The 25,469-nt window shown below is 42.2% G+C and overlaps 1 protein-coding gene across 5 annotated transcripts in view; it reads left to right on the top strand.

The window, feature by feature from the left end:
• Positions 1–25,234, top strand: part of LOC124037919 (thyroid hormone receptor alpha-like) — an 81,113-nt gene extending 55,879 nt beyond the window's left edge. For 2 of the 5 annotated variants that reach the window (XM_046353172.1, XM_046353173.1), the window contains 8 exons: positions 4,941–5,197; positions 14,977–15,038; positions 16,165–16,286; positions 16,764–16,911; positions 17,064–17,269; positions 19,898–20,044; positions 20,803–21,061; positions 21,397–25,234. In XM_046353172.1, the coding sequence (XP_046209128.1) occupies positions 5,142–5,197; positions 14,977–15,038; positions 16,165–16,286; positions 16,764–16,911; positions 17,064–17,269; positions 19,898–20,044; positions 20,803–21,061; positions 21,397–21,647 (1,251 nt within the window). In that variant the 5' untranslated portion in view covers positions 4,941–5,141 and the 3' untranslated portion in view covers positions 21,648–25,234. Of the gene's footprint in view, positions 1–3,284; positions 3,347–4,940; positions 5,198–13,153; positions 13,212–14,976; positions 15,039–16,164; positions 16,287–16,763; positions 16,912–17,063; positions 17,270–19,897; positions 20,045–20,802; positions 21,062–21,396 lie in introns of those variants that run through there. The other 3 variants (XM_046353174.1, XM_046353176.1, XM_046353175.1) reach the window with 3 other exon arrangements.
• The last annotated feature ends 235 nt before the right edge of the window (positions 25,235–25,469 follow it).

A 25,469-nucleotide genomic window follows, 5' to 3' on the forward strand; every position in this document is an offset into this window, starting at 1 on the left:
ATGTGGGTTCGGTAAATTTATCAAATTAATGGTCAATTAAAATCTTTCTGGTCACATAGTCCAGTGCCGGACAACCCTGGTGTGTGTGTGTGTGTGTGTGTGTGTGTGTGTGTGTGTGTGTGTGTGTGTGTGTGTGTGTGTGTGTGTGTGTGTGTGTGTGTGTGTGTGTGTGTGTGTGTGTGTGTGTGTGTGTGTGTGTGTGTGTGTGTGTGTGTGTGTGTGTGTGTGTGTGTGTGTACCGGTGTGTGTGTACCGGTGTGTGTGTGTGTGTACCGGTGTGTGTGTGTCCCGGTGTATGTATGTGTGTGTGTCCCAGTATACAGTTGAAGTCGGAATTTACATACACCTTAGCCAAATACATTTAAACTCAGTTTTTCACAATTCCTGACATTTAATCCTAGTAACAATTCCCTGTCTTAGGTCAGTTAGGATCACCACTTTATTTTAAGAATGTGAAATTTCAGAATAATAATAGAGAGAAGGACTCAATTAGTATTTGGTAGCATTACCTTTAAATTGTTTAACTTGGGTTAAACGTTTCGGGTAGCCTCCACAAGCATCCCACAATAAGTTGGGTGAATTTTGGCCCATTCCTCCTGGCAGAGCTGGTGTAACTGAGTCAGGTTTGTAGGCCTCCTTGCTCCCACATGCTTTTTCAGTCCTGCCCACACATTTTCTATGGGATTGAGGTCAGGGCTTTGTGATGGCCACTCCAATACCTTGACTTTGTTGTCCTTAAGCCATTTTGGCACAACTTTGGAAGTATGCTTGGGGTCATTGGCCATTTGGAAGACCCATTTGCGTCCAAGCTTCAACTTCCTGACTGATGTCTTGAGATATTGCTTCAATATATCCATATAATTTTCCTGCCTCATGATGCCATCGATTTTGTTAAGTGCACCAGTCTCTCCTGCAGCAATGCACCCCCCACCAACATGATGCTGCCACCCCGTGCTTCCTGGTTGGGATGGTGATTTTCGGCTTTCAAGCTTCCCCCTTTTTCCTCCAAACATAACGATGGTCATTATGGCCAAACAGTTCTATTTTTGTTTCATCAGACCAGAGGACATTTCTCCAAAAAGTATGATCTTTGTCCCTGTGTGCAGTTGCAAACTGTAGTCTGGCTTTTTTTATGGTGATTTTGGAGCAGTGGCTTCTTCAGGTTGTCGATATAGGACTCGTTTTACTCTGTATATAGATACTTTTGTACCTGTTTCCTACAGCATCTTCACAAGGTCCTTTGCTGTTCTGAGAATGATTTGCACTTTTCAAACCAAAGTACATTCATCTCTAGGAGACCGAACGGGTGTTCTTCCTGAGCAGTATGACAGCTGCGTGGTCCCATGATGTTTATACTAATGTCTGTACAGATGAACGTGGTACCTTCAGGCGTTTGGAAATTGCTCCAAAGGATGAACCAGACTTGTTGAGGTCTACAATTTTTTTGATTTGCTTTTGATTTTCCCATGATGTCAAGCAAAGAGGCACTGAGTTTGAAGGTAGGCCTTGAAATACATCTACAGGTACACCTCCAATTGACTCAAATGTTGTCAATTAGCCTATCAGAAGTTCGAAAGCCATGACATATTTTTCTGGAATTTTCCAAGCTGTTTAAAGGCACAGTCAACTTGGTGTATGTAAACTTCTGACCCACTGGAATTGTGACACAGTGAATTATAAGTGGATAATCTGTCTATAAACAATTGTTGGAAAAATTACTTGTGTCATGCACAAAGTAGATGTCCTAACTGACTTGCCAAACTATAGTTTGTGAACAAGACATTTTTGGAGTGGTTGAAAAATGAGTTTTAATGACTCCAACCTATGTTAACTTCCGACTTCAACTGTATGTATGTGTGTGTGTGTCCGTGTCCCAGTAGAGCTTTACATCATGTGCTATAGAGCGTTAACAAGGTAACCTGAAATCACATGCGCCATCTAGCAACAGAAGTGCAACAGAAGTAAAGTGATTACTGGGGAAACAGTCGGTTTTTTCTCTCTATGTTTAGTAGAACTGTGCAGGTTGTCCTGACTAGTACTCTCATTGCAACAATGATACAGTAGAGATCTACTCTATTCTATGTATGTATATATATTTGTTTTTTCCAGTATACTGTGTACTCTATGAACCTGTCTTGCCACACCCCTTTTTCCATACAGATGCTTCATCTATTTCAAAGCATTGATTAAATTAGGTATAGGTCACTAAACATTAGCTTGTTTAGAGACTCTGTTCAGTGTTTGACTAATGCATTGATCCGCAGTGGATCCATTGGATGTTGAGTCGAAGTGGGATTCCTTCATTCTTCCCATTGATCCTAGATGTAAACCAAGTGGAGGGACTGCAGTTGGGCAGCAACACAAACTCAGAATTGTGGCTTTTTGCAGATATACAGATATATATAGATATATAGCATTATATATCCAGAATTAGCCATGGGCTAGCCACTCACAAAAGCTCAAAGGAAAGGTTTCCTAGACAAATTATCTGTTTCTAGAACATTCTCATACACACACAACCTGCACTGCGGCACCAGCTTTTAGTCACACCTCCTGGTAGCTGAGTTATACTGAACAAAAATATAATTATAAACTGGGTGGTTCGAGCCCGGAATGCTGATTGGCATATATATATATATATATATATAGAAAAAAATATATAGAAATATATATATAGAAATATATATATATATATATATATAGGAAAAATATATATATATATATAGAAAAATATATATATATATATATATAGAAAAATATATATATATATTTTTTTTTCTTCTCGCCTTTATTTAACCAGGTAGGCCAGTTGAGAACAAGTTCTCATTTACAACTGCGTCCTGGCCAAGGTAAAGCAAAGCAGTGCTACTCAAACAACACAGAGTTACACATGGAATAAACAAGCGTACAGTCAATAACACAATATTTAAAAAAAAGTCTATATACAGTGTGTGCAAATGGCGTGAGGAGGTAAGGCAATAAATAGGCCATAGTAATGAAGTAGTTACAATATAGCAAATTAACACGGGAGTGATAGATAAGCAGATGATGATGTGCAAGTAGAAATAATGGTGTGCAGAAAAGTACATTAAAACAATATGGGGATGAGATCGGTAGATTTTTTGGGCTATTTACAGATGGGCTATGTACAGCTGTAGCGATCGGTTAGCTGCTCAGATAGCTGATGTTTAAAGTCAATGATGGAAATGTATAAGTCTCCAGCTTCAGCAATTTTTGCAATTCGTTCCAGTCATTGGCAGCAGAGAACTGGAAGGAAAGGCGGCCAAAGTACGTGTTGGCTTTGGGGATGGCCAGTGAAATATACCTGCTGGAGCACGTGCTACAGGTGGGTGTTGTTATCGTGACCAGTGAGCTGAGATATGGGTCTGGCGAGGGCCAGCCGACTAGAGCATACAGGTTGCAGTGGTGAGTGTTATAAGGGGCATTGGTATCAAAACGGATGGCACTGTGATAGACTGCATCCAGTTTGCTGAATAGAGTATTGGAAGCTATTGTGTAAATGACATCGCCGAAGTTGAGGATAGTCAGTTTTACGAGGGTATGTTTGGCGGCATGAGTGAAGGAGGCTTTGTTGAAAATAGGAAGTCTGAGTCTGGAAGGAGAGTTTACAGTCAAGCCAGACACCTAGGTATTTGTAGTTGTCCACATATTCTAAGTTAGAACCGTCCAGAGTAGTGATGCTAGTCGGGCGGGTGGGTGTGGGCAGCGAACTGTTGAAGAGCATGCATTTGGTTTTACTAGCTTTTAAGTGCAGTTGGAGACCACTGAAGGAGTGTTGTATATCAGACCGTATACCATGGGAAAGACGAAACATTTATTTTGATTTGTCTAATTACATTTGGTAATCAGTGTATAATAGCAATAAGGCACCTCAGGAACAGCCTTTAGCCTGGGAACAGCCTTTAGTGCGTAAGAACAGCCCTTAGCCGTGGTATATTGGCCATATACCACACCCCTCAGACCTTATTGCTTAAACACAAAATGCATCAATTTCAATGATTTTACTGAGTTACAGTTCATATAAGGAAATCAGTCAATTGAAATAAATTCATTGGGCCCTAATCTATGGATGTCATGACTGGGCAGGGGTGCAGCCATGGGTGACCTGGGCGGGCATAGGCCCACCCACTGGGGAGCCAGGCCCAGCCAGTCGAGATGAGTTTTTCCCCACAAAAGGGCTTTATTAGAGACAGAAATACTCCTCAGTTTCATCAGCTGTCTGGGTGGCTGGTCTCAGAGGATCACACATGTAAAGAAGCCGGATGTGGAGGTCCTGGGTTGGAGTGGTTACACATGGTATGTGGTTCTGAGGCAGGATGGACGTACCACCAAATCCTCTAAAACAACTTTGGAAGCGGCTTATGGTAGAGAAATTAACATTAAATTCTCTATCAACAGGCTCTCACATTCCTACAGTCAGCATTCCAATTGCACGTTCCCTCAACTTGAGACCTCTGTGGCATTGTGTTGTGTGACGAAACTGCACATTTTAGTCACCTTTTTTATATATATAGCACACCAGTCAGGTGGATTATCATGGCAAGTGAGAAATGTTCACTAACAGGGATGTAAACAAATTTGTGCACAAAATGTGAGAGAAATAAGCTTTTTGTGAGTATGGAAAAATTCTGGGATCTTTTATTTCAGCTCATGAAACTTGGGCCCAATTAGAGGGGACAACAACAACAAAATTGTCATGAATTATGTATTGCTCTCCAAACATTTAAATGCCATAATACTTTCAAATTAATGATTTCAGTAAAAATCGATCAACAGCTATTGATATACCTTTTAGATATAACAGCTATTATAAATTCATAAAGATTGCCAGTGGTCTCTCTTATGTATCTGTTCGTCTCTGCTAATCTTCAACATGGTTCAAACCTTTTCTAATTTCTCTGTTTGTCTCCTTTTCTCAGCACATCACGTGTTAGACCCTAGAACTAGGTGTGGGCTTGCCCCACCGATGTTCCACACAACCATCTCCGGGGAACGGGTCACTGCTGCCATCCATCGATGGCCGTCGTTTGACGGGGAAAATTGCGAATGCTGAGCAGGCTAGTGAGGTTGGGGCCCGCCCTCAGTCTCCGCTCTTTGGCTACTGGATGGAATTGAGGTGAATGGAGCCCATTTCCAACGTTGAGGACCCCAACTCATCAGAGGGAGATGTGAAACGGTCAGTCCATGTTCCTCCCAGTTCCCTGGTGTGTACGAGGGGGATTTCTGTGTGTGGGTTTGTAACAACAACGTCCGTAACATTTCAGATACACAATACAGCACTTAGTTCATCCCAAAGGATTTTTTAACGCTGCCTCTGAGGATTGCATAACGGTGTGTCATATGTAGAGAGGAAGAGAGAGAAGTTATATAATGCAATTTAATGTATAAATGTGGAGATCCAGATTTATACATCCAGTTACACACACACACACACACACACACACACACACACACACACACACACACACACACACACACACACACACACACACACACACACACACACACACACACACACACACACACACACACACACACACACACACACACATAGGCTTGGACGCTCACACGCACTCCATAGATCTACAGTAAACACAATGTAAAAATGAGTGGAGGAATGTAGAGGGAGTTGTAGAGAAGCACTGCAACCCTGCCCAACATGTGCCCTCACATTCGTAGCGCCTTCCTTCTCATTAAATGTGCAGATGCTGAATTTTTCCAGCAAATTTGAGTCACATTTTTAAATGAGCACAGACCGCGGTAGAGAAATACAAACATTAGATTTAAGATCTGTGTGTGTCGAATGTACTGTATTTTATATGTTAATGAAAGGATATATGGATTATTTTGCCTATACTACAGAGGATGTGGTGGAGGTGTATGGTGTGTGAGTGTTTGTGTTTATGTGTGCATGCGTTTGTGTGTGTGTGTGTGTCCACAGTGCAGGGATTAACATAACAGAGTGTAGGATTAGGAGTAAGGGGTGGTCAGATGGAACGGCAGGAAAGCGGAGGACAACTCTGGACACATCCATATGTGACGCCAGCAGGGGATTATCTCTGGTGTGTCGCTATTTATGTTTTGATGTGTGTGTGTGTGTGTGTGTGTGTGTGTGTGTGTGTGTGTGTGTGTGTGTGTGTGTGTGTGTGTGTGTGTGTGTGTGTGTGTGTGTGTGTGTGTGTGTGTGTGTGTGTGTGTGTGTGTGTGTGTGTGTGTGTGTGTGTGTGTCGCTCTGTGGGTGTGTGCATGTGTGTATGTCACTGTGTGTGTGTGCGCGCGGAGTATGTCTGTGCACATGCATGTGTCCTTGTGTGAGCTGCCTCATGCATCTCCCCTTCCTGAAGAGCTACCGTCCTGTATGTTTTCGCTCCAACCTCAGTTGTAAATGACCTGATTAAGTTTAAAAACCCGCTAATTATTATAATCGTATGCACTAGATTAGGGTTGGAACGAAAATCTGCAGGACGGTAGCTCTCCAGGAACAGGGTTGAAGAGCCCTGCTTTAGATAATTGTTAAGAATATTCGATAAAACATTATCTAGATAAGTGAAGAAAAAATAATTACATTTCTCAGTACTCTACTTGCCTTCCTTGACTGATATTACGTGTCCTGTAAAATGGGGTCAGTGTTTAACTTGATGCACACGACGCGTGTACATATATCCCCAGAGATGTCTGCCGATAAGATTTAACAACATTTCTCTGTATTTATGTTGTTCCCCAACCTGATCTCAGAGCATTTCTAATTATTCTGTACTTAAATCTGACATACTCAAATTATAGTATAATATGTCAAGTTTCATGTGGTATGTATTAATTTGTGGATGTCCATCACCCATTTCGTATGATATGTTACGAATTACAATTTGTATTGTACTGTACATTATGTTACGAATTTGCAAAACGTACAATATGTTACAAATTTAAAAACATGTTATATGTTACGAATTCTAGCTTGGTGGCTAACTTTAGCTAGGCTAGGGGTTAGGGTTGTGTTTAGGCTAACCCTTAGGTTAAAGGGTTAAGGTTAGGGGGAGGGTTAGCTAACATGCTACTTAGTTTCAAAGTAGCTAAGACAGCATCTTAAGCTGTCTGATGAGATTCAAACTTGCAACCTTTGGGTTGCTAGACGTTCGCGTTATACGCCAGACCAACCACCCTACTTTAGTTTTGGCCTTCAGTAACCATCTGTCTTATGTAACAATGCCAAGTGTAACATATCATACCAAATGGGGTACACAGATTTACTTACAGAATAATATGAAATGCTCCGAGACCAGGTTGTGTTCCCATCAGACTCAAACACTATGTCCTGTCCTGCAACAACAAGCCTGTTTATTATTCACAAGCTTTTTCCTGCATGGGTGACATCCTAGCACTGTGTGTGTGCGCGTGCATGTGTACACGTGTTTGCAGTTATTGACTAATGTTTGGCCTAATGGGCTGGTCAGTGACTGAGAGAATATGTTAGTTTACTAGGTGGTTAACATAGTTTTACTTTATTACAAAGCACAGTACTTCTAATCACGGCCAGATAGTGACATCAGCTACTAGTCATATCAGTGATGCCAGCGTATGACATCACAGCCTTGATTACTGAAAGCTATGCAGTCCAAGAACCCAGCCAAGTTAATAGGCAGATACACACACCTGACTTCTGAGTGAACAGGAACAGGACCAGATACATAAGACCTCCTGAGGTAAAGAGGATCTGTGAAAAGAAACCAGCCAGCAGGCCATTAATCCAATCTCAATGTAATGAAAGGTTCAGTAAAAAAAAAAATCTGTTTGGCCAGTCAGTCGGTGGTCAGGACTTGTCAAACATCAACTTCTTCAGACTAGGGTCCTTTTTTCTGAATTTCCGCCTGACTGACGTGCCCGAAGTAAACTGCCTGTTACTCAGGCCCAGAAGCCAGGGCATGCATATAATTGGTACCATTGGATAGAAAACACTTTGATGTTTGTCGAAATGTTAAAATAATGTATGAGACTATAACACAATTGATATGGTAGGAGAAAATCCAAAGAATAACCAACCTGAAATTGTGTGTTTTGAGATCCCATGCTCTTACAATGGAAAGCTATGGGGCATATGCAATTCCAGCTCCCAGATTGCATTTCCTATAGCTTCCACGAGATATCAATCAGCCTTTGTTCAAGGTTTCAGGCTTGTTTCTTCCCAAACGAGGAAGAATTGAGTTTTAGTACAGGGAGTCAGTTGGAAATCAGTCTGTGCGAGCGTGACGAACACCTGCTAATTTTGCTTTCCTATCGAACATACTTCTTTCCATATTAAATATGATAGTTTAATTACATTTTAGGGTACCTGAGGATTAAATTGAAATGTATTTTGACTTGTTTTAACAAAGTTTAGCGGTAGCTTTTTGGATTCCATTCTCTGCATGTTGAACAAGTGGATTACTCAAATCGATGGCGCCAACTAAACTGACTTTTTGGGATATAAAGAAGGGTTTTATCTAACAAAATGACCATGCATGTTGTAACCTTCGGATTGCAGGTTTGCAACCTGGTTACCTTTGGATTGCAAATCAGAGGTAGATTTTCAAAAAGTAAGAGAATATTTAATCACTCTTTGTGATTTTATGAAGCCTGTGCTGGTTGAAAAATATTTTGATGTGGGGTGCAGTCCTCAAACATCGCATGGCATGCTTTCGCTGTAAAGTCTATTGTAAATCGGACAATGCAGTTAGATTAACAATAATTTAAGCTTGAACCGATATAAGATACTTGTATGTACCTAAATGTTTAATATCCATAATTTTTATGATTATTTATTTGAATTGCGTGCCCTCCAATTTCACCGGAATTTGTGAGAAGGTGTCCCGAGACAAAGGTATCTAAGCAACTGTAATACCTTTAACATGATATCCTGTTCCCTGATGTGGTTTATATATACACAACATGACCAAAAGTATGTGAACACCTGCTCTCTGAACATCTCACTCCAAAATCATGGGCATTAATATCGAGTTGGTCCACCATTTGCTGCTATAACAGCCTCCACTCTGCTGGGAAGGCCTTCTACTAGATCCTGGATCCTGCATCCTGTTTCCATTGATCACCCTTGATGTTTCTACTACTTGATTTCTACTACAATGGTCACTCTGACAGAGCTTCCGAGTTCCTCTGTGTAGATTGGAGAATCTTCCAAAAGGACAACCATCTCTGCAGCACTCCACCAATCCAGCCTTTATGGTAGGGTGGCCAGACGGAAGCCACTCCTCAGTAAAATCCACATGACAGCCCACTTGGAGTTTGCTAAAAGGCATCTAAATGATTCTTATACAATGAGAAACAAGAAACCTGGCACCGTCCCAACGGTGAAGCATGGTGGTGGCAGCATCATGCTATGGGGATGTTTTTCAACAGCAGGGACTGGGAGACTAGTCAGGATCAAGGGAAAGATGAACCGCGCAAAGTACAGAGATATCCTTGATGAAAACCTGCTCCAGAGTGCTCAGGACCTCAGACCGGGGCGTAGGTTCACCTTCCAAAAGGACAACTACCCTAAGCACACAGCCAAACAACGCAGTAGTGGCTTCGGGACAAGTCAATGTCCTTGAGTAGCCTAGCCAGAGCCCGGACCCAATCTCTCTTCTCTGGAGAGATCTGAAAATAGCTGTGCAGCAACACTCCATATCCAACCGCAAAGAGCTTGAGAGGATCTGCAGACAAGAATGGGAGAAACTTCCCAAATACAGGCATGACAAGCTTGTAGCGTCATACCCAAGAATACTCAAAGGTTTTAATCGCTGCCAAAGGTGCTTCAACATAGTACAGAGTAAAGGGTCTGAATACTTAACAAATCACATAATCACATAATAAGTTGCATAAACTCACTCTGTGTGCAGTAATAGTGTTTAACATGATTTTTGAATGACTACTTCATCTCTGTACCCCACACATATAATTATCTGTAAGGTCTCTGTCGAGCAGTGAATTTAAAGCACAGATTCAACCACAAATACCTATTGGTAGATTTTTTTTAAAGAAGAAAAAAAGTAAACTCAGACGTTGAATATTCCCTTGAGCATGGTAATATTAATTCCACTTTGCTTGGTGTATCACTACAACCAGTCACAACAAAGATACAGGCATCCTTTCTAACTCAGTGTAATGAAATGTGTCTTCCTCTGACGAGGAGTATGACAGATCGGACCAATGTGCAGCGTGGTAAGTGTTCGTCATTTTTAATGAAAAGACACTGAACACGAAAATACAAAATAACAAAGTGAAAGACAGAAACGAAAACGAAACAGTTCTGTATGGTGAAGACACAGAAAACAATCACCCACAACTCAAGTGGGGAAAACAGGCTGCCTAAGTATGGTTCTCAGAGACAACGAACGACACCTGCCTCTGATTGAGAACCATACCAGTCCAAACACATAAATACTACATAGAAAAAAAGAACATAGACTACCCACCCCAACTCACGCCCTGATCAAACTAACACAAAGACATAATAAAGGAACTAAGGTCAGAACGTGACACTCAGTTGCTGGTGAGAAAGGAAACCACTCAGGGATTTCACCGTAAGGCCAATGGTCAATTTAAAACAGTTAGAGTTTAATGTCTGTGATAGGAGAAAACTGAAGATGGATCAATAACATTGTAGTTACTCAATAATACTAACCTAATTGACAGTGAAAACAAGGACACCTGTACAAAATGAAAATATTCCAAAACATGCATCCTGTTTGCAACAAGGCACTAAAGTAAATGCTCCAAAAAATGTGGCAAAGCTCTTAACTTTTTCATACATCATGTTATGGGTATGCTTGTAATCTTTAAGCACCTGAGATGTTTTCAGGATAAAAAAGAAAGTGAATGAAGCTAAGGCAAAATCCTACATGAAAAAGCTGGTTCAGTCTGCTTTCCACCAGACCTAGGAGAAGAACTCACTTTTCAGCAGGACACCAACCTAAAACCCAAGGCCAATTCTACACTGGAGTTGATTGCCAAGAAGACAGTGAATGTTCCTGAGTGACCGTGTTACAGTTTTGACTTAAATCTACTTGAAAATCTATGGCAAGACCTGAAAATGGTTGTCTAGCAATGATCAACCACCAATTTGACAGAGCTTGAAGACTTTTGAAAATAATAAATCGGCAAATGTTCCACAATCCAAGTGTAGAAAACTCTTAGATTTACCCAGAAAGACTCACAGCTGTAATCGCTGCCAAATGTGCTTTTACAAAGTATTGACTCAGGGGTGTGAATACTTACGTAAATTAGATATTTCTGTATTTCGTTTTCATTACATTTGCAAACATTTCTAAAAACATGTTTTCACTTTGCAAAGCTGTCATCAAATAAAGGGTGTCTACTTTGAGGAATCTAAAATATAACATATTTTGATTTGTTTAACACTTTTTTGGTTACTACATGATTCCATATGTGTTATTTCATAGTTTTGAAGTAGTCACTATTATTCTACAATGTAGAAAATAGTAAAAATAAAGAAAAACCCTTGAATTAGTAGGTGTGTCCAAACTTTTGACTGGTACTGTATATACACACTGAACAAAAATATAAATGCAACATGTAAAGTGTTGGTCCCAAAATTCCCAAAATGTTCCATACGCAACATAAATCTTATTTCTCTCAAATTTGTGCACAAATTTGTTTAGATCCCTGTTGGTGAGAATTTTTCTTTTGACAAAAGAATCCATCCACCTGACAGGTGTGGCATATCAAGAAGCTGATTAAACAGCACGATCATTACACAGGTGCACTTTGTGCTGGGGACAAAAAAGGCCACTCTAAAGTGTGCAGTTTTGTCATACAACACAATGACAAAGTTTTGAGGGATCATGCAATTAGCATGCTGACTGTATGAATGTCTACCAGAGCTGTTGTCAGATAATTTTATGTTAATTTCTCTACCATAAGCCGCCTCCAACGTCAACTAGCTCTATGCAAAGGAGACGTGTCGTACTGCATGAGACAAATGGTCACACCAGATACTGACTGGTTTATTTCAATTGACTGATTTCCTTATATGAACTGTAATTCAGTAAAATCTTAAATTGTCACATATTATATTTATATTTTTGTTCAGTGTATATATAAAAAACTGCTTGTGGTTCAGTTTGTGTTTTCTCCAAATTCAACACTGGCAGTGAATTTCCAAACACTGAGAACTAAGAGCAATTGATAAAACACCTATTTATATTATTGATCAATCAAACACATTTACCTATTTTATTTTCCTTTGTAACACCTTTCAAAGACAATCATTGGAATACTTACCAGGTGTTACATAAAAATGTCACAACATGGTAGCTGTGGGTCCCATTGTATTCTACAATCTTCATGATTACATAAGCAAAGCCTCTGTGATTTGGGATTAAAGATCAAGTAATTCTGAGGGGGGGGACTGAGGGATTTTGAGGAGGGAGGGATGGAACAGAGAGAGACAGAGGTTTCTTCTAAAGCTCTATCACATGAGGTGATAGTTATCACTAGGGATGCATGATATATATGAGCATATTGGAATCGGACAATATTAGCTAAAATGCAAACATTGGCATTGGCCCGATGTCTAGTTTAACACCGATGTGCAAAACCGATGTCAAAGCTGACGTGCATACCTAATATAACGTAGGTAGATGACGTAATGACGCCACATAAAATATAGGATTTCCTACTGAGGAAAGCCGTATTGCATGCTCAAGAATGTGCTGGTTCTCATACCGCTGCTGCCATTTCAATGGCATTTGAGAACATGTTTGAAAGTTGGAAACATGAACACTCCTAGCACTCCTAGCACTATTCAAACAACTGACTCGAGAAATAAGCTCTAACTGCGTCTGCAGCAGACGTGATAACCTGTCATGGCATTGAAACGCCTGCTCAACAAAAATTCCAACACAGGTTGTCGAGTTAACTTATAAGAGTACTAGAGGTTGTGAACTAGCGATTCGGTAGCGTTCTCTCTGAGCCTCTACTGTGTCGCCCCCATGCTCGATGCTAGGTACAAGGACCGCTACTTTGATGCAGACAAACAGGGTTTACGTGAAATGTTAGCGAGCTGGACAAGATGGAAACGGACACAGTGCGCACCGAGGAAAAGAGGCCACGGACAGACAGAGCTGAAACTTCACTGCTTGACATGAATGATGAAATCCTGGTTGAGACTACTAAACAATGAAACAGCACAGCAAGTAAGTGAAATAAATAGGTTTTAATTATGTTTTACTGGTAATGGGGACATGTGTAAATGCCAGCAAAATAACTTTAAATATCGTTTATGGGTATCGGCCAAACGTTTCATAAAGGTGCATCCCTAGTTATCACCAATTGGCTGTCATCAGGGGGAAGGGGTCAACAGATGAAAGCATGAGCGAGAGGGAAGGATGGCGAGAGAGATGGAAAGAGGGAGAGAGGTTGGGAGAGTGAAAGCAACATACTCCTTTCCAGAAAAGGAGAGGGAAAGCGAGTGGGAGGGAGTGTGAGAGAGAGTAGTGAGAGCTGAAGCACCCAGCCAACATCACAGAATCCTAGATACTGTACCGAGAGGATCGCTCTGGCAGGATATACTATTCAGATCTCTCAGGGGGTTATACAGACTTCAGCCATGCATATTCTGCAACCCTACTGCATCAACAGGTGTGTGTGTGTGTGTGTTTGAGCATATGACAGCCAATGCCAAGTTTCACATTTGAAAAGGAGGGTAAAACATTTAGGGAATAACATATCTCTGATGGAGAAGGGGAGAGAGGGAACCGGGAGAGATTGAATGGAGAAATGGGTAGAGAAGGGACAGGTAGAGAGAGGACGGAGAGGGGTACAGAGGAGGAGAGAAGACTGAGAATCACTGAACTCACATTGAAGGCAATGTGCTAAGCCAATCATAACACTTCAACTGTAACTTGATGTTACCAGTCATTTAGATGAAGCACAATTTAGGGATACTTGGAGGTTGATCTGTAAAACGGTCATACATGGATGAATGATGGTGTCAAGGGAACTAGTTTCCTTGTGACGCCTGTACATGTGTGTGTACGTGAGTGTGTGTGCACGAGCATGGTTAAGTGAATGTCCTTGCACCTCCCCCTTCACATAACCACATAACCCTTGAGGCTGAGTGAATGAAAGAATCAAAAACTAATGGTGTTGTTAGGAAGTGACTGTGTATAATATTGACCATGTCAGAGAGGTTATGCATAGAGAAAGACACCGGGACCTGTCCAGGACAGAGAAAGAACTCTGTCCTTATGAAACTAGCCTGATCTGCCATAGCTTCCCTTCAGGCAAGTGAAGTGAAAGGAAGCATGAGTGCAGTGGTCAGCCTGCTTGACCAGGCTAAAGAAAACAGTTCCTCCTAAAGGGGAGCAGCAGCACACGTCAATGACTTTGATGGTAAAATAAAACTGAAATACCCAAATAGATGTGTTGTAACATTGGGCATCAACTGATGTTAATGTGTGTGTTAGGAAACCTCAATTTTCGAAGCAGAAACTACATTTGTCTTATGAATTTTGTGATTCATAATAATGATCATAGCTCCCCCCTCTGTTTCTAATGTTACTCACTCACTCACTCACTCGTGTCTTTTCAGGCAGTAGTCCAGATCTATGCCTGGTGTATGTTTTGTTAGGTCACTAAGATGGTCATGTCATGTGGATTACGTATAGGAACCAGGTTACTGTGAGCCTAGTAACTGAATGACATTGGGGGATTTTCAGAAGAATATGTTGTTTGGGGGATGGGAGGTAGTTTGTCCTGTCAATGAAATGGTAATCAGCTTGTGAAGAGATATGTATGGCTGCCCTGCTTTGTAGTTGTCTTGTTTTGATTGTGTTTTGGGGTGTGGTGGGATTTATGGTTACAGGGCGGTTGGTGATTGGGTGGTGGCTTGTATTTTGGAATGTTATTTTTTAAGGTGCTTGTATGTTTGAATTAAAAAGTTAAAATCCCCCCTCCCAGCTGGCCCAATGGACCAAAAAGGAAGAGAAAGAACAGCACATGTTCATTGAAGAGCATGTCTGGTAAGTTCATGTACAAGCCATTGGCCACTATTCCTCAGTTAATGACAAGTCAATGCTCATTTACACATTTTGCTATCATTTAGCTATTCCAAGCCCTTACTCTCTAGCCACTCAGCCACATGCTTTGGATATATTTCTATAAAGTATTTTTATGAGGGGCAGGTTTTAAACACACAGCTGGTCAGTGAAATCATTTTAAAAATATGTATTTTCTCTACTTAAACCATATGATGTATTACAGTATGTGGAGAATCTGCCAAATAATTGCTTTCAGTGTTTTAGACTCAGACGCGGGCACGCGTTTCAGGAGATGAATTGGAGAGAGAAACCAGTTATTTTACGTAGATTGTTCGAAAAGAAGGGTTTCCAAGTTAGAAATATCAAGAAAAATGATGTTTCAGCTAGCTGTGTTTCTCTACTCTACCGGGGCGGCAGGGTAGCCTAGTGGTTAGAGCGTTGGACTAGTAACCGGAAGGTTGCAAGTTCAAACCCCCGAGCTGACAAGGTACATATGTCGTTCTGCCCCTGAACAGGCAGTTAACCCACTGTTCTTAGGCAGTCATTGAAAATAAGAATTTGTTCTTAACTGATGGTTAAATAAAGATAAAAAAAATAAAATAAAAATACTCTGAAGACTTTAGGTGGTGAGTGACTTTAGGATTTCCCCTGGAGTGCTATTAGGTCAGGGTGTGTGCCCACACAAGACACACACAGACCTAATCAAACACAGGCATACACACTTCTTTCCTCCGTACATGTGCTTTCCTCCGTACATGTGCTTTTGTTGCTCCCGTGCTAACACTTCTCTCTTCTCCTTCCCTTCTTCCTCTCCTCCTCTGCTCCCTCCCACTCCTCTTCCTCATGTTCTTCCTCTTCTTCCTTTCTCTTCCACTTTGTCTTTCCTCTGCTTTTGCTGCCTCTCTCCTCCTCCTCTTCCTCCTCCTGTACTCCCTCTTCTTCCTCCTGTACTCCCTCTTCTTCCTCCTCTTCTTCCTCCTGTACTCCCTCTTCTTCCTCCTGTACTCCCTCTTCTTCCTCCTCTTCTTCTTCCTCCTCTACTCCCTCTTTCCTCCCCTTTCTTTCTCCTCTACTTCCTCTCTCCTCCTCCTCTCCATCTCTCCCTCAGCACTGAGCCTCTCTGTCCCAGGATACATCCCCAGCTACTTGGAGAAGAATGAGCCATGTGTGGTATGTGGAGACAAGGCCACCGGCTACCATTACCGCTGCATCACATGTGAGGGCTGCAAGGTGAGAGACATGGCCCATGACTGGCCTGTATAGGACTTCAAGGACTGGTTGGGTAACATTTTATAGGACCTAGGCATTCCACGGTAACTACTAGGGAATAACCTGATTTTACTTTGTATATGCATTAAAGGAGGAAGTGTTATTTCTCAAACTGTGTATATTAATAATTTAATTTAACTGTCGACAATTATCGCAAAATTATTGACATTAGTGACATTTAAAAAATATATACAGTTGCATCCAAATACCGTATATTGTCACCCTTGCACTTTTCTTAAAGAATTCTTCGATAAATAAGTTGAAATTGAAAAATAAACTTTGGTCTCCACACCTTATGTGATTTTCAACATTGCAGAACCAATTGTATTTTTATAAACTTAGCCCCTAAGCTAATGAACTACCAATGTGGTTGATATAACGTCATTATGTTGATATCGTACTTTGAAATAACTAAGTTGATGCAAGCAATGTCCACAGGGTTTCTTCAGGCGAACTATCCAGAAGAACCTTCACCCGGCTTACTCCTGTAAGTACGATGGCTGCTGCATCATCGACAAGATCACAAGGAACCAGTGCCAACTGTGTCGCTTCAGGAAGTGCATCGCAGTTGGCATGGCTATGGACCGTGAGTGTCACACTCCATGAGTGTGGGACCATATGTGTCAACCATATATTTCATAATATATCACACCTACCTTCTCACTGCTTTACATTTCCATTACTTCTACATTTAATACTGAAATACAGTAAGTTCACAAAACAACTCTGTGTCCTTAGTGGTGCTGGACGACTCTAAGCGGGTAGCCAAGCGTCGTCTGATTGAGGAGAACCGGGAGAAGAGGAAGAAGGACGAGATCGTGAAGACTCTACAGACACGTCCGGAGCCCGACAGCTCGGAGTGGGAGCTGATCCGCCATGTGACAGAGGCCCACCACCACACCAACGCGCAGGGCTCCCACTGGAAACAGAAACGCAAGTTCCTGGTGAGATGCTAGGCTAATGCTATGCTAATCTAAAGCTATAGGCTAGGCTAAAATAGGATAGGCTAGGCTAAATAAGATAGGCCAGGGCTAAGCGAGACTAAGTTAAGCTAATCAACATCAGGTAGATTTGTGGGTGTATTGGTTTACTCAGTAAATTAAAAATCTTCATAAAATAATGGTCCATTCACCAATTGGTGAATGGATGTTTGACTCACTGACTGAATTGCACAAGTCACATCTCCTTACTCATTGTTTTATGTCAGATAGTTGTTTTATGTCATCTGCAATGATTGGTTGAGGACTGCTTGTCACATAGGAACGCCACCTCCTGTGGGGAGACATTGCTCTGTACTAACAGTAGGAATGTCATTCAGAAAAGCTATTACTGAATCTGCCCTGTTGCCTTAGCAACCAATTCTATGTAGCCCCCTCTGGGAGGAAAGTACTTCCCCCATACACACGTGTCTCCGTAGCGATGGTTGCCTTGGCGCTGTGGTCCAAACAGTTGTTGCATGGCAACCAGGCCAAGGAGACATAGCATGCAGAGGCTATGTTAAAATGGTTTTATTGTTCAAAGTAAAGTCGACGTGGATCTGCTCCGAATGGATTGATCCAGTGCATATCTGAGGTGTTGATAACAACAGCCTCGAAAACAAGCATAACAGAAGGAGCACTGGTACAATCTCACGCACTCACTCAGTACATCACCTCACTCACTCAGTACATCACCTCACTCACTCAGTACATCACCTCACTCACTCACTCAGTACATCACCTCCCTCGCTCACTCACTCACTCACTCACTCACTCACTCACTCACTCACTCACTCACTCACTCACTCACTCACTCACTCACTCACTCACTCACTCACTCACTCAGTACATCGTTTCACTCACTCACTCAGTACATCAACTCACGCACACACATGCGCACACACACAAAACAGGCTGCACTGTGAAACTACACATGCGGAGATCATCCGTTCACCTACTCTGCGTCTCACGAAGACACGGCGGTTGGAACCAAAAATCTCAAATTTGGGCTCATCAGACCAAAGGACAGATTTCCATCAATCTAATGTCCATTGCTCGTGTTTCTTGGCCCAAGCAAGTTTCTTCTTATTATGTGTGTCCTTTAGCAGTGGTTTATTTGCAGAAATTCGACCATGAAGGCCTGATTCACGCAGTCTCCTCTGAACAGTTGATGTTGAGATGTGTCTATTACTTGAACTCTGTGAAGCATTTATTTGGGCTGCAATTTCTGAGGCTGGTAACTCTAATTAACTTATCCTCTGCAGCAGAGGTAACTCTGGGTCTTCCTTTCCTGTGGCGGTCCTCATGAGAGCCAGTTTCATCATAGCGCTGGATGGTTTTATTGACAAAGTTCTTGGAATTTTCCTCATTTACTGACCTTCATGTCTTAAAGTAATGATGAACTGTCGTTTCTCTTTCCATATTTGAGTTGTCCTTGCTATAATATGGACTTGGTATTTTACCAAATAGGGCTATTTTCTGTATACCACCCCGACCTTGTCACAACACAACTGATGGTCTCAAACGTTTTAAGAAGGAAAGAAATTACACAAATTAACTTTTAACAAGGCACACCTGTTAATTAGATTACATTACATTACATTACATTTAAGTCATTTAGCAGACGCTCTTATCCAGAGCGACTTACAAATTGGTGCATTCACCTTATGACATCCAGTGGAACAACCACTTTACAATAGTGCATCTAAATATTTTAAGGGGGGAGGGGGTGAGAAGGATTACTTTATCCTATCCTAGGTATTCCTTAAAGAGGTGGGGTTTCAGGTGTCTCCGGAAGGTGGTGATTGACTCCGCTGTCCTGGCGTCGTGAGGGAGTTTGTTCCACCATTGGGGAGCCAGAGCAGCGAACAGTTTTGACTGAGCTGAGCGGGAACTGTACTTCCTCAGTGGTAGGGAGGCGAATTAGAATGCATTCCAGGTGACTACTTAATGAATCTGATTGAGTGAATGCCAAGAGTGTTCAAAGCTGGCAAGGCAAGGGGTGACTACTTTGAAGAATCTCAAATATAAAATATTTTTAAATTTGTTTAAAAGATATTGGGTTACTACATAATTTCATATGTGTTGTTTTCATAGTTTTGGTGTATTCACTTTTAATTCTACAATGTAGAAAATAGTAAAAAATAAAGAAAAACCCTTGAATGAGTAGGTGTGTCCAAACTTTTGACTGGTACTGTATATTTGAAAATAAAGGTAGTGGAATATTGAAATGTATTTGGAAATACACTTGGAATGTACTCAAATACACACACACGTTTAATTTCAAGTACACATTTTTAAATACTCCATGCATTTGAACTTAGGTCTGTTAAGTCCTAGGGGTTTTTGAAATAATGTATTTGGAAACAACTATTTACAAATAATTAAAACATATTTCAAATAGAAGTAGTTTATTTCTGCCGCATTATTTGAAAATACTCAAATGCAATGAAAATAAGTATATAAATACAAAATACTTAAATGAGCATAAATTTGAACCCAGGTCTGGTGACAACCGAAATATCAAACCAGAAGGTTGATTGATCTGTGTTTGCCCAGTGGGACTTTTCATTAGACACCATCTTGTGCCCCCAGCCTGAGGACATAGGTCAGTCCGCCGGGGCTCCCACCCCAGACGGAGACAAGGTAGACCTGGAGGCCTTCAGCGAGTTCACCAAGATCATCACTCCCGCCATCACACGCGTCGTCGACTTTGCCAAAAAACTAACCATGTTCTCAGAGGTGGGTTTAAAGCGCTTTGTGCCTGTGTGTTTTTGTGTGTGTTTTTGTGTAAGTTCCTGTGTGTGTCTGTCTCTGTCCTGTGTCCTCATTTGGCCCTGTGTGTCTCTAATGGGGCTCATCAACACAGACTTGACTGTGATTACCTCCTCCTTCAGCAGAACTGTTTGTTATGGTGTATCTGTCTGTTCATTCCTACGTGCGTGCGTTATTACACTTGTTAAATTGTATATTCACCACTGCCTCCTCTATATGACTCATACTGCTCTATAATGAGGACATAATGCTGCTGTTTCTCACACACACACATTACTCACCTTCATCCACAGTCCCCGACAAACAGTCCCGAAAGGTTGTGATTCACCAGTTATGTAGTCTGTAGCTGGACTATCATTATAAATAACTGTCTCACTGGCCAGCAGAGGAATAATGTCGCTAACTGCTGTGATTATGGTAGCTGCTAGAATTACTGGATATTTAGTAACATCATCTCTGTCACTATGTTCCCAGGCTGTGTGTATAATGTACATATGCCCTATAGTTACCTTGTGAGACCTGCAGTGTGTGTGTGTGTGTGTGTGTGTGTGTGTGTGTGTGTGTGTGTGTGTGTGTGTGTGTGTGTGTGTGTGTGTGTGTCTTGACCTTAAGTGCTTTCTACTTCAGCTGACTATAGGTTTCCTAACAGGCCCCTCACTGCCATGGGATGACCTGATTGTGTTTATGTTGTGTACACTCTAACAGTCTCCCTCTCCTCCCTCCAGCTGCCTTGTGAGGACCAGATCATCCTATTGAAAGGTTGCTGTATGGAGATCATGTCGCTTCGTGCCGCCGTGCGCTACGACCCAGAGAGCGAGACGCTTACCCTGAGCGGCGAGATGGCGGTGAAGAGGGAGCAGCTGAAGAATGGCGGGCTGGGCGTTGTGTCGGACGCCATCTTTGATTTGGGCAAGAGTCTGGCGCAGTTTAACCTGGACGACTCGGAGGTGGCCCTCCTGCAGGCTGTGCTCCTCATGAGCTCAGGTGAGTAGCCAGGAGGCTGTGAAAGGTTATAACAACTCTATGAACATACATAATAGCTATGAAAAGACATAAGTGCTTTGAACAGACATTTAAGCTCTATGAACAGATAAAACAGGCAATCAGTGGAAGGACGTCAGAGGATCATAACCACTTCATGAACAGACATAACCACTTTAAGAACAGACATAACCACTTTATGACCAAAGAACAACTGTATTGAACACACTGAAGGTCTCCCTATGTTTGTAACATTTTATGAACAAGCTTCAATATCTCTACCATTTCTCTATTATTATTATTGGTCTTTAAAGGTATGTATTTTGCGTTCCTCTCAGATCGCTCTGGCCTGACATCGGTAGATAAGATCGAGAAGTGCCAGGAGACGTACCTGCTTGCCTTCGAGCACTACATCAACCACCGCAAACACAACATTCCCCACTTCTGGCCCAAGCTGCTGATGAAGGTGACGGACCTGAGGATGATCGGGGCTTGCCACGCCAGCCGCTTCCTCCACATGAAGGTGGAGTGTCCCAACGAACTCTTCCCTCCGCTCTTCCTGGAGGTCTTCGAGGACCAGGAAGTATGAACTGACCCCTGACTTTTGACCTGGAAGAGATAGAAGAGAGAGGGGGGGAATTATGAGGGGGAAAGAAAAGGAGTAACAATTGGCCTCTTTCCTCATTTTGTGAAACACAATATCACCACCAGCAACACAGATAGTCACAGAGAAAAACAAAAAGGCTTTCTTTTGCATAGCCGTTTTGATGATTTGCATTTGGGGCTCCTGTGGCTGCTGGGCCCCACTTTGAGTTGGGCGGTGGGGCGACGCTCTAAAGTGGGGTTCTCTGGCTGTGGGGCCTCTCTCTGAGTTGGGGTTCACTGGCTGCACCCCCCCCCCCCCCTCTCTCTGAGTTGATGGTCTATGGCGTCTCTATCTAACAGAGAAGCTAACAGCCCTGTGCGGTGTTCTCCTCCTGTGTTGTTATACACCTGGTGCACATGTATGCAAACCCAAACCCACGAGGTCTGGTTGGAGTACTGGTACTGATGGAGCTCTGTGTTAGTGGAAGGCAATCACTCTGAGAGGCAGATGGTTGACACAAACATACACACTTACAATCACACAATTTTACAAAACCTCACACATACAGCCACTGATGTACATCTACATTCACCTAACACACACACACTACTATAGACAAACATATTCATACAGTACATGGACTGATCTAGCTTTTCAGAGCTGCCCATCACTCGAGGAGGGCAGATAGATACTTTTTGTATATTTTGTCCCACAATCGAGGTTCCATCAGGGGGCTCCACCCTCCAACCAGCTCCCCTCTTCACCAGCCTCCTCACCAGCCTCCACTGGGACAGTTACCAAGTGTACCCCCACACTTTTCTCTTTTGGACTCTTCCCTTCCACCCCTGATGTGCAGAGTTACACATATACCTCCCTTTATGACAATGCAAACACACATACCTATTTATGAATACAAACAATATCCAATTTGTTGTGCAATGGTGCAAGAGTACCTGCATTTATATACGCAACCCTTTACCCTCACACATACAAGTCCTGTATACCTATCTTACTACATGTATACAGTACACCGGTCTAACTGCATGCACATGTATCTCTGTACCTGCATAATACCCACTGGTTTACCTCCATATGCTTCTCATCAGATTACATACCTCTCTTAACCCGTATGCATATATATATTTTGCTGAATATACATATACAGTTAACATAACTGTCTACCTGTGTATATGTGTACCTCTCCTATACATACCTCTCTGTGTGTACACACACAAAACAATACTGTTCTTTTACCTCATATGACGGTTGATCCTCACCTAGGTTGTGTCATTCCACCCATCCCAAACCTCCACTACATCACCCGTTTGGGCTACACTGCACTCCCTAGTTGCAGACTGTGTGTGTCTCCTCCATGTTGCCCTGCCCATCACACAGGACTCCCACCACCTCTGATGTGGGATTGGTTGAGGGACCGGGGGGGGGGTGTCACTGACAGATTCTACCTCACCTCCCATGTTTGGAGCAGCTGCCCCTCTGAGTGCAAATAAATACACTTCCACAGCTGCCAATATGGACCTGTTTGTTCCCCTACTACACCGTTCAGTATGGTTCTATGACCTCTGAAATGTGAGAGGCCGCAGACCTTTTACACTTTTCTTTTTGAAGTATTTTTATCACACAGGACCAAGTCTCATACTGGATTCCCCTATGTATGTTCAAGACAGGAGAAACAACAAACCCACTGGTGGTATAAATATTCTCTGTCTGATGACAAACTCAAAGGAAACTTTCTTTCGGAGGAAAAGACAGACGGTACACCTTGGAAGCCAAATTAGCTCAATGGACGGGCCAGGCAAAAGCCCGTGGTAAGAAAACACGAAAAAAACTCCAATCTTTAACTCAGTTCAGCAGTGTTCACCTGTGGATGGATACCCTGGTTCTCAATGTGGCAGGTCCAGAGACGAGACAAGACAAGACCGAGAGTCCTAGCCGATGCAACCTGCCACATATTGTACTTTTACAGCATCATTCACAGTAGCAACCCCCTTTCTCCTAAAGTGTGAAAAGTGGTTGCCACAGAGAGCCACAAAGCCTTTGAGATGACTCTCTGACTGTCCTCCCCACACATCCAATCCTACACCCAGCCATCTATGAGCTTTCGCTACATGTCCCCCTCCCCTCTCCTTCAAAGCCATTGACAGGTATTTGTTTTGCACTAAAGTGATGTCTCCCCCTGTATTTGCCCTATATATGCCCTCTGTTGCTATACATCTCTTCTCCTGCAGTCTTACCCTAATCCCTAGCTTGATCACGGCGCCTATAACATTCTGTTATTACACACACACACACACACACACACACACACACACACACACACACACACACACACACACACACACACATTCTCAGTATTACCACAAGGGTATTTAAAGGAACCTAGAAAATAGGATGTCATTCAAACACATGCGCAGAGATGTGATATGGTTCACTTGATAAAGAGATGCCGATCTCAATGTGGCTTTAATGTTTAAATAAAAGAAACATAAAAGATATGCAGCATAATGATAATCAACTCTTTGTCACTGTGAAGGAGCCAGGCTTTAACCAGACGGTTGGTTTGGGATAAGGTGTAGAATAGGGTTGGCTTTAGCTGTGAACGACATGGAAATGTTCCCCAGAGGGGTCGTGAATATCAACATGTAGAAGAAAGGGAGGCTTTTCCACACAGCCAGTGGTCCCTAGACTACTGACAATCTCATACAGAATCAGACTCACCAGCACCGCAGAGCACACTGCCTTCAGACACCATCAATCACACCAGCACAGCTGATGGATCCTCAGGCTCTCGCTGGCCATCCTCGTGCCAGGACAACGTGCCAGGACAAATGTTATCTTAGGTATGTCCTTCCACGCTACCCCCACACCTCCCATTCTCCACACTGTTTCTATTACACCACCTTAACTAACCACACTACTAAACCAGGAATATCATCTACATTCTCGAACTTAACAGATATCTTCCCTGACACTATTTTTTTTTTACCTTTATTTTACTAGGCAAGTCAGTTAAGAACAAATTCTTATTTTCAATGACGACCTAGGAACAGTGGGTTAACTGCCTGTTCAGGGGCAGAATGACAGATTTGTAAGTTGCAACCTTCCGGTTACTAGTCCAACGCTCTAACCACTAGGCTACCCTGCCGCCCCATTAACTTCTTTAAATGGAGAATCTCCATTGAACACGCTTCTTAGTCCAGGACTAGGCTTTATCTGGGTCCAGGAAACTAGCCCCAATCTCCCCCTCCCCTTTAAGACAATCTCATGCTTTGCCCTCACTCGCTTTAACCTTCCCATAACTCCGTCCTCCCCACAACATAGCTGTCTTGCTCCCCTCTGAACAGCCAATCAAACCCCAAGCAAAAGTAGCACTTAGAGAGGAAAGGAAATCCCAGGAACATGAATGATATGTCGTCATGAAGAATGTTTAAAAAACCCATTTAATGTCATTTTATTTCACCTTTATTTAACCAGATAGACCAGTTGAGAACAAGTTCTCATTTACAACTGCGACCTGGCCAAGATAAAACAAAGCAGTGCGACACAAACAACACAGAGTTACACATGGGATAAACAAACGTACTGACAATGACACAATAGAAAAATCTATATACAGTGTGTGCAAATGTAGTACGATTAGGGAGGTAAGGCAATAAATAGGCCATAGTGGCAAAATAATTACAATTTTGCAATTAAACAGTGGAGTGATAGATGTGCAGAAGATGAATGTGCAAGTAGAGATACTGGGGTGCAAAGGAGCAAAAAAAGGAATAACAATATGGTTGGGTGGGCTATTTACAGATGGGC

The sequence above is a fragment of the Oncorhynchus gorbuscha genome, linkage group LG06 (assembly GCF_021184085.1).
Source record: "Oncorhynchus gorbuscha isolate QuinsamMale2020 ecotype Even-year linkage group LG06, OgorEven_v1.0, whole genome shotgun sequence".
NCBI lineage: Eukaryota > Metazoa > Chordata > Actinopteri > Salmoniformes > Salmonidae > Oncorhynchus > Oncorhynchus gorbuscha.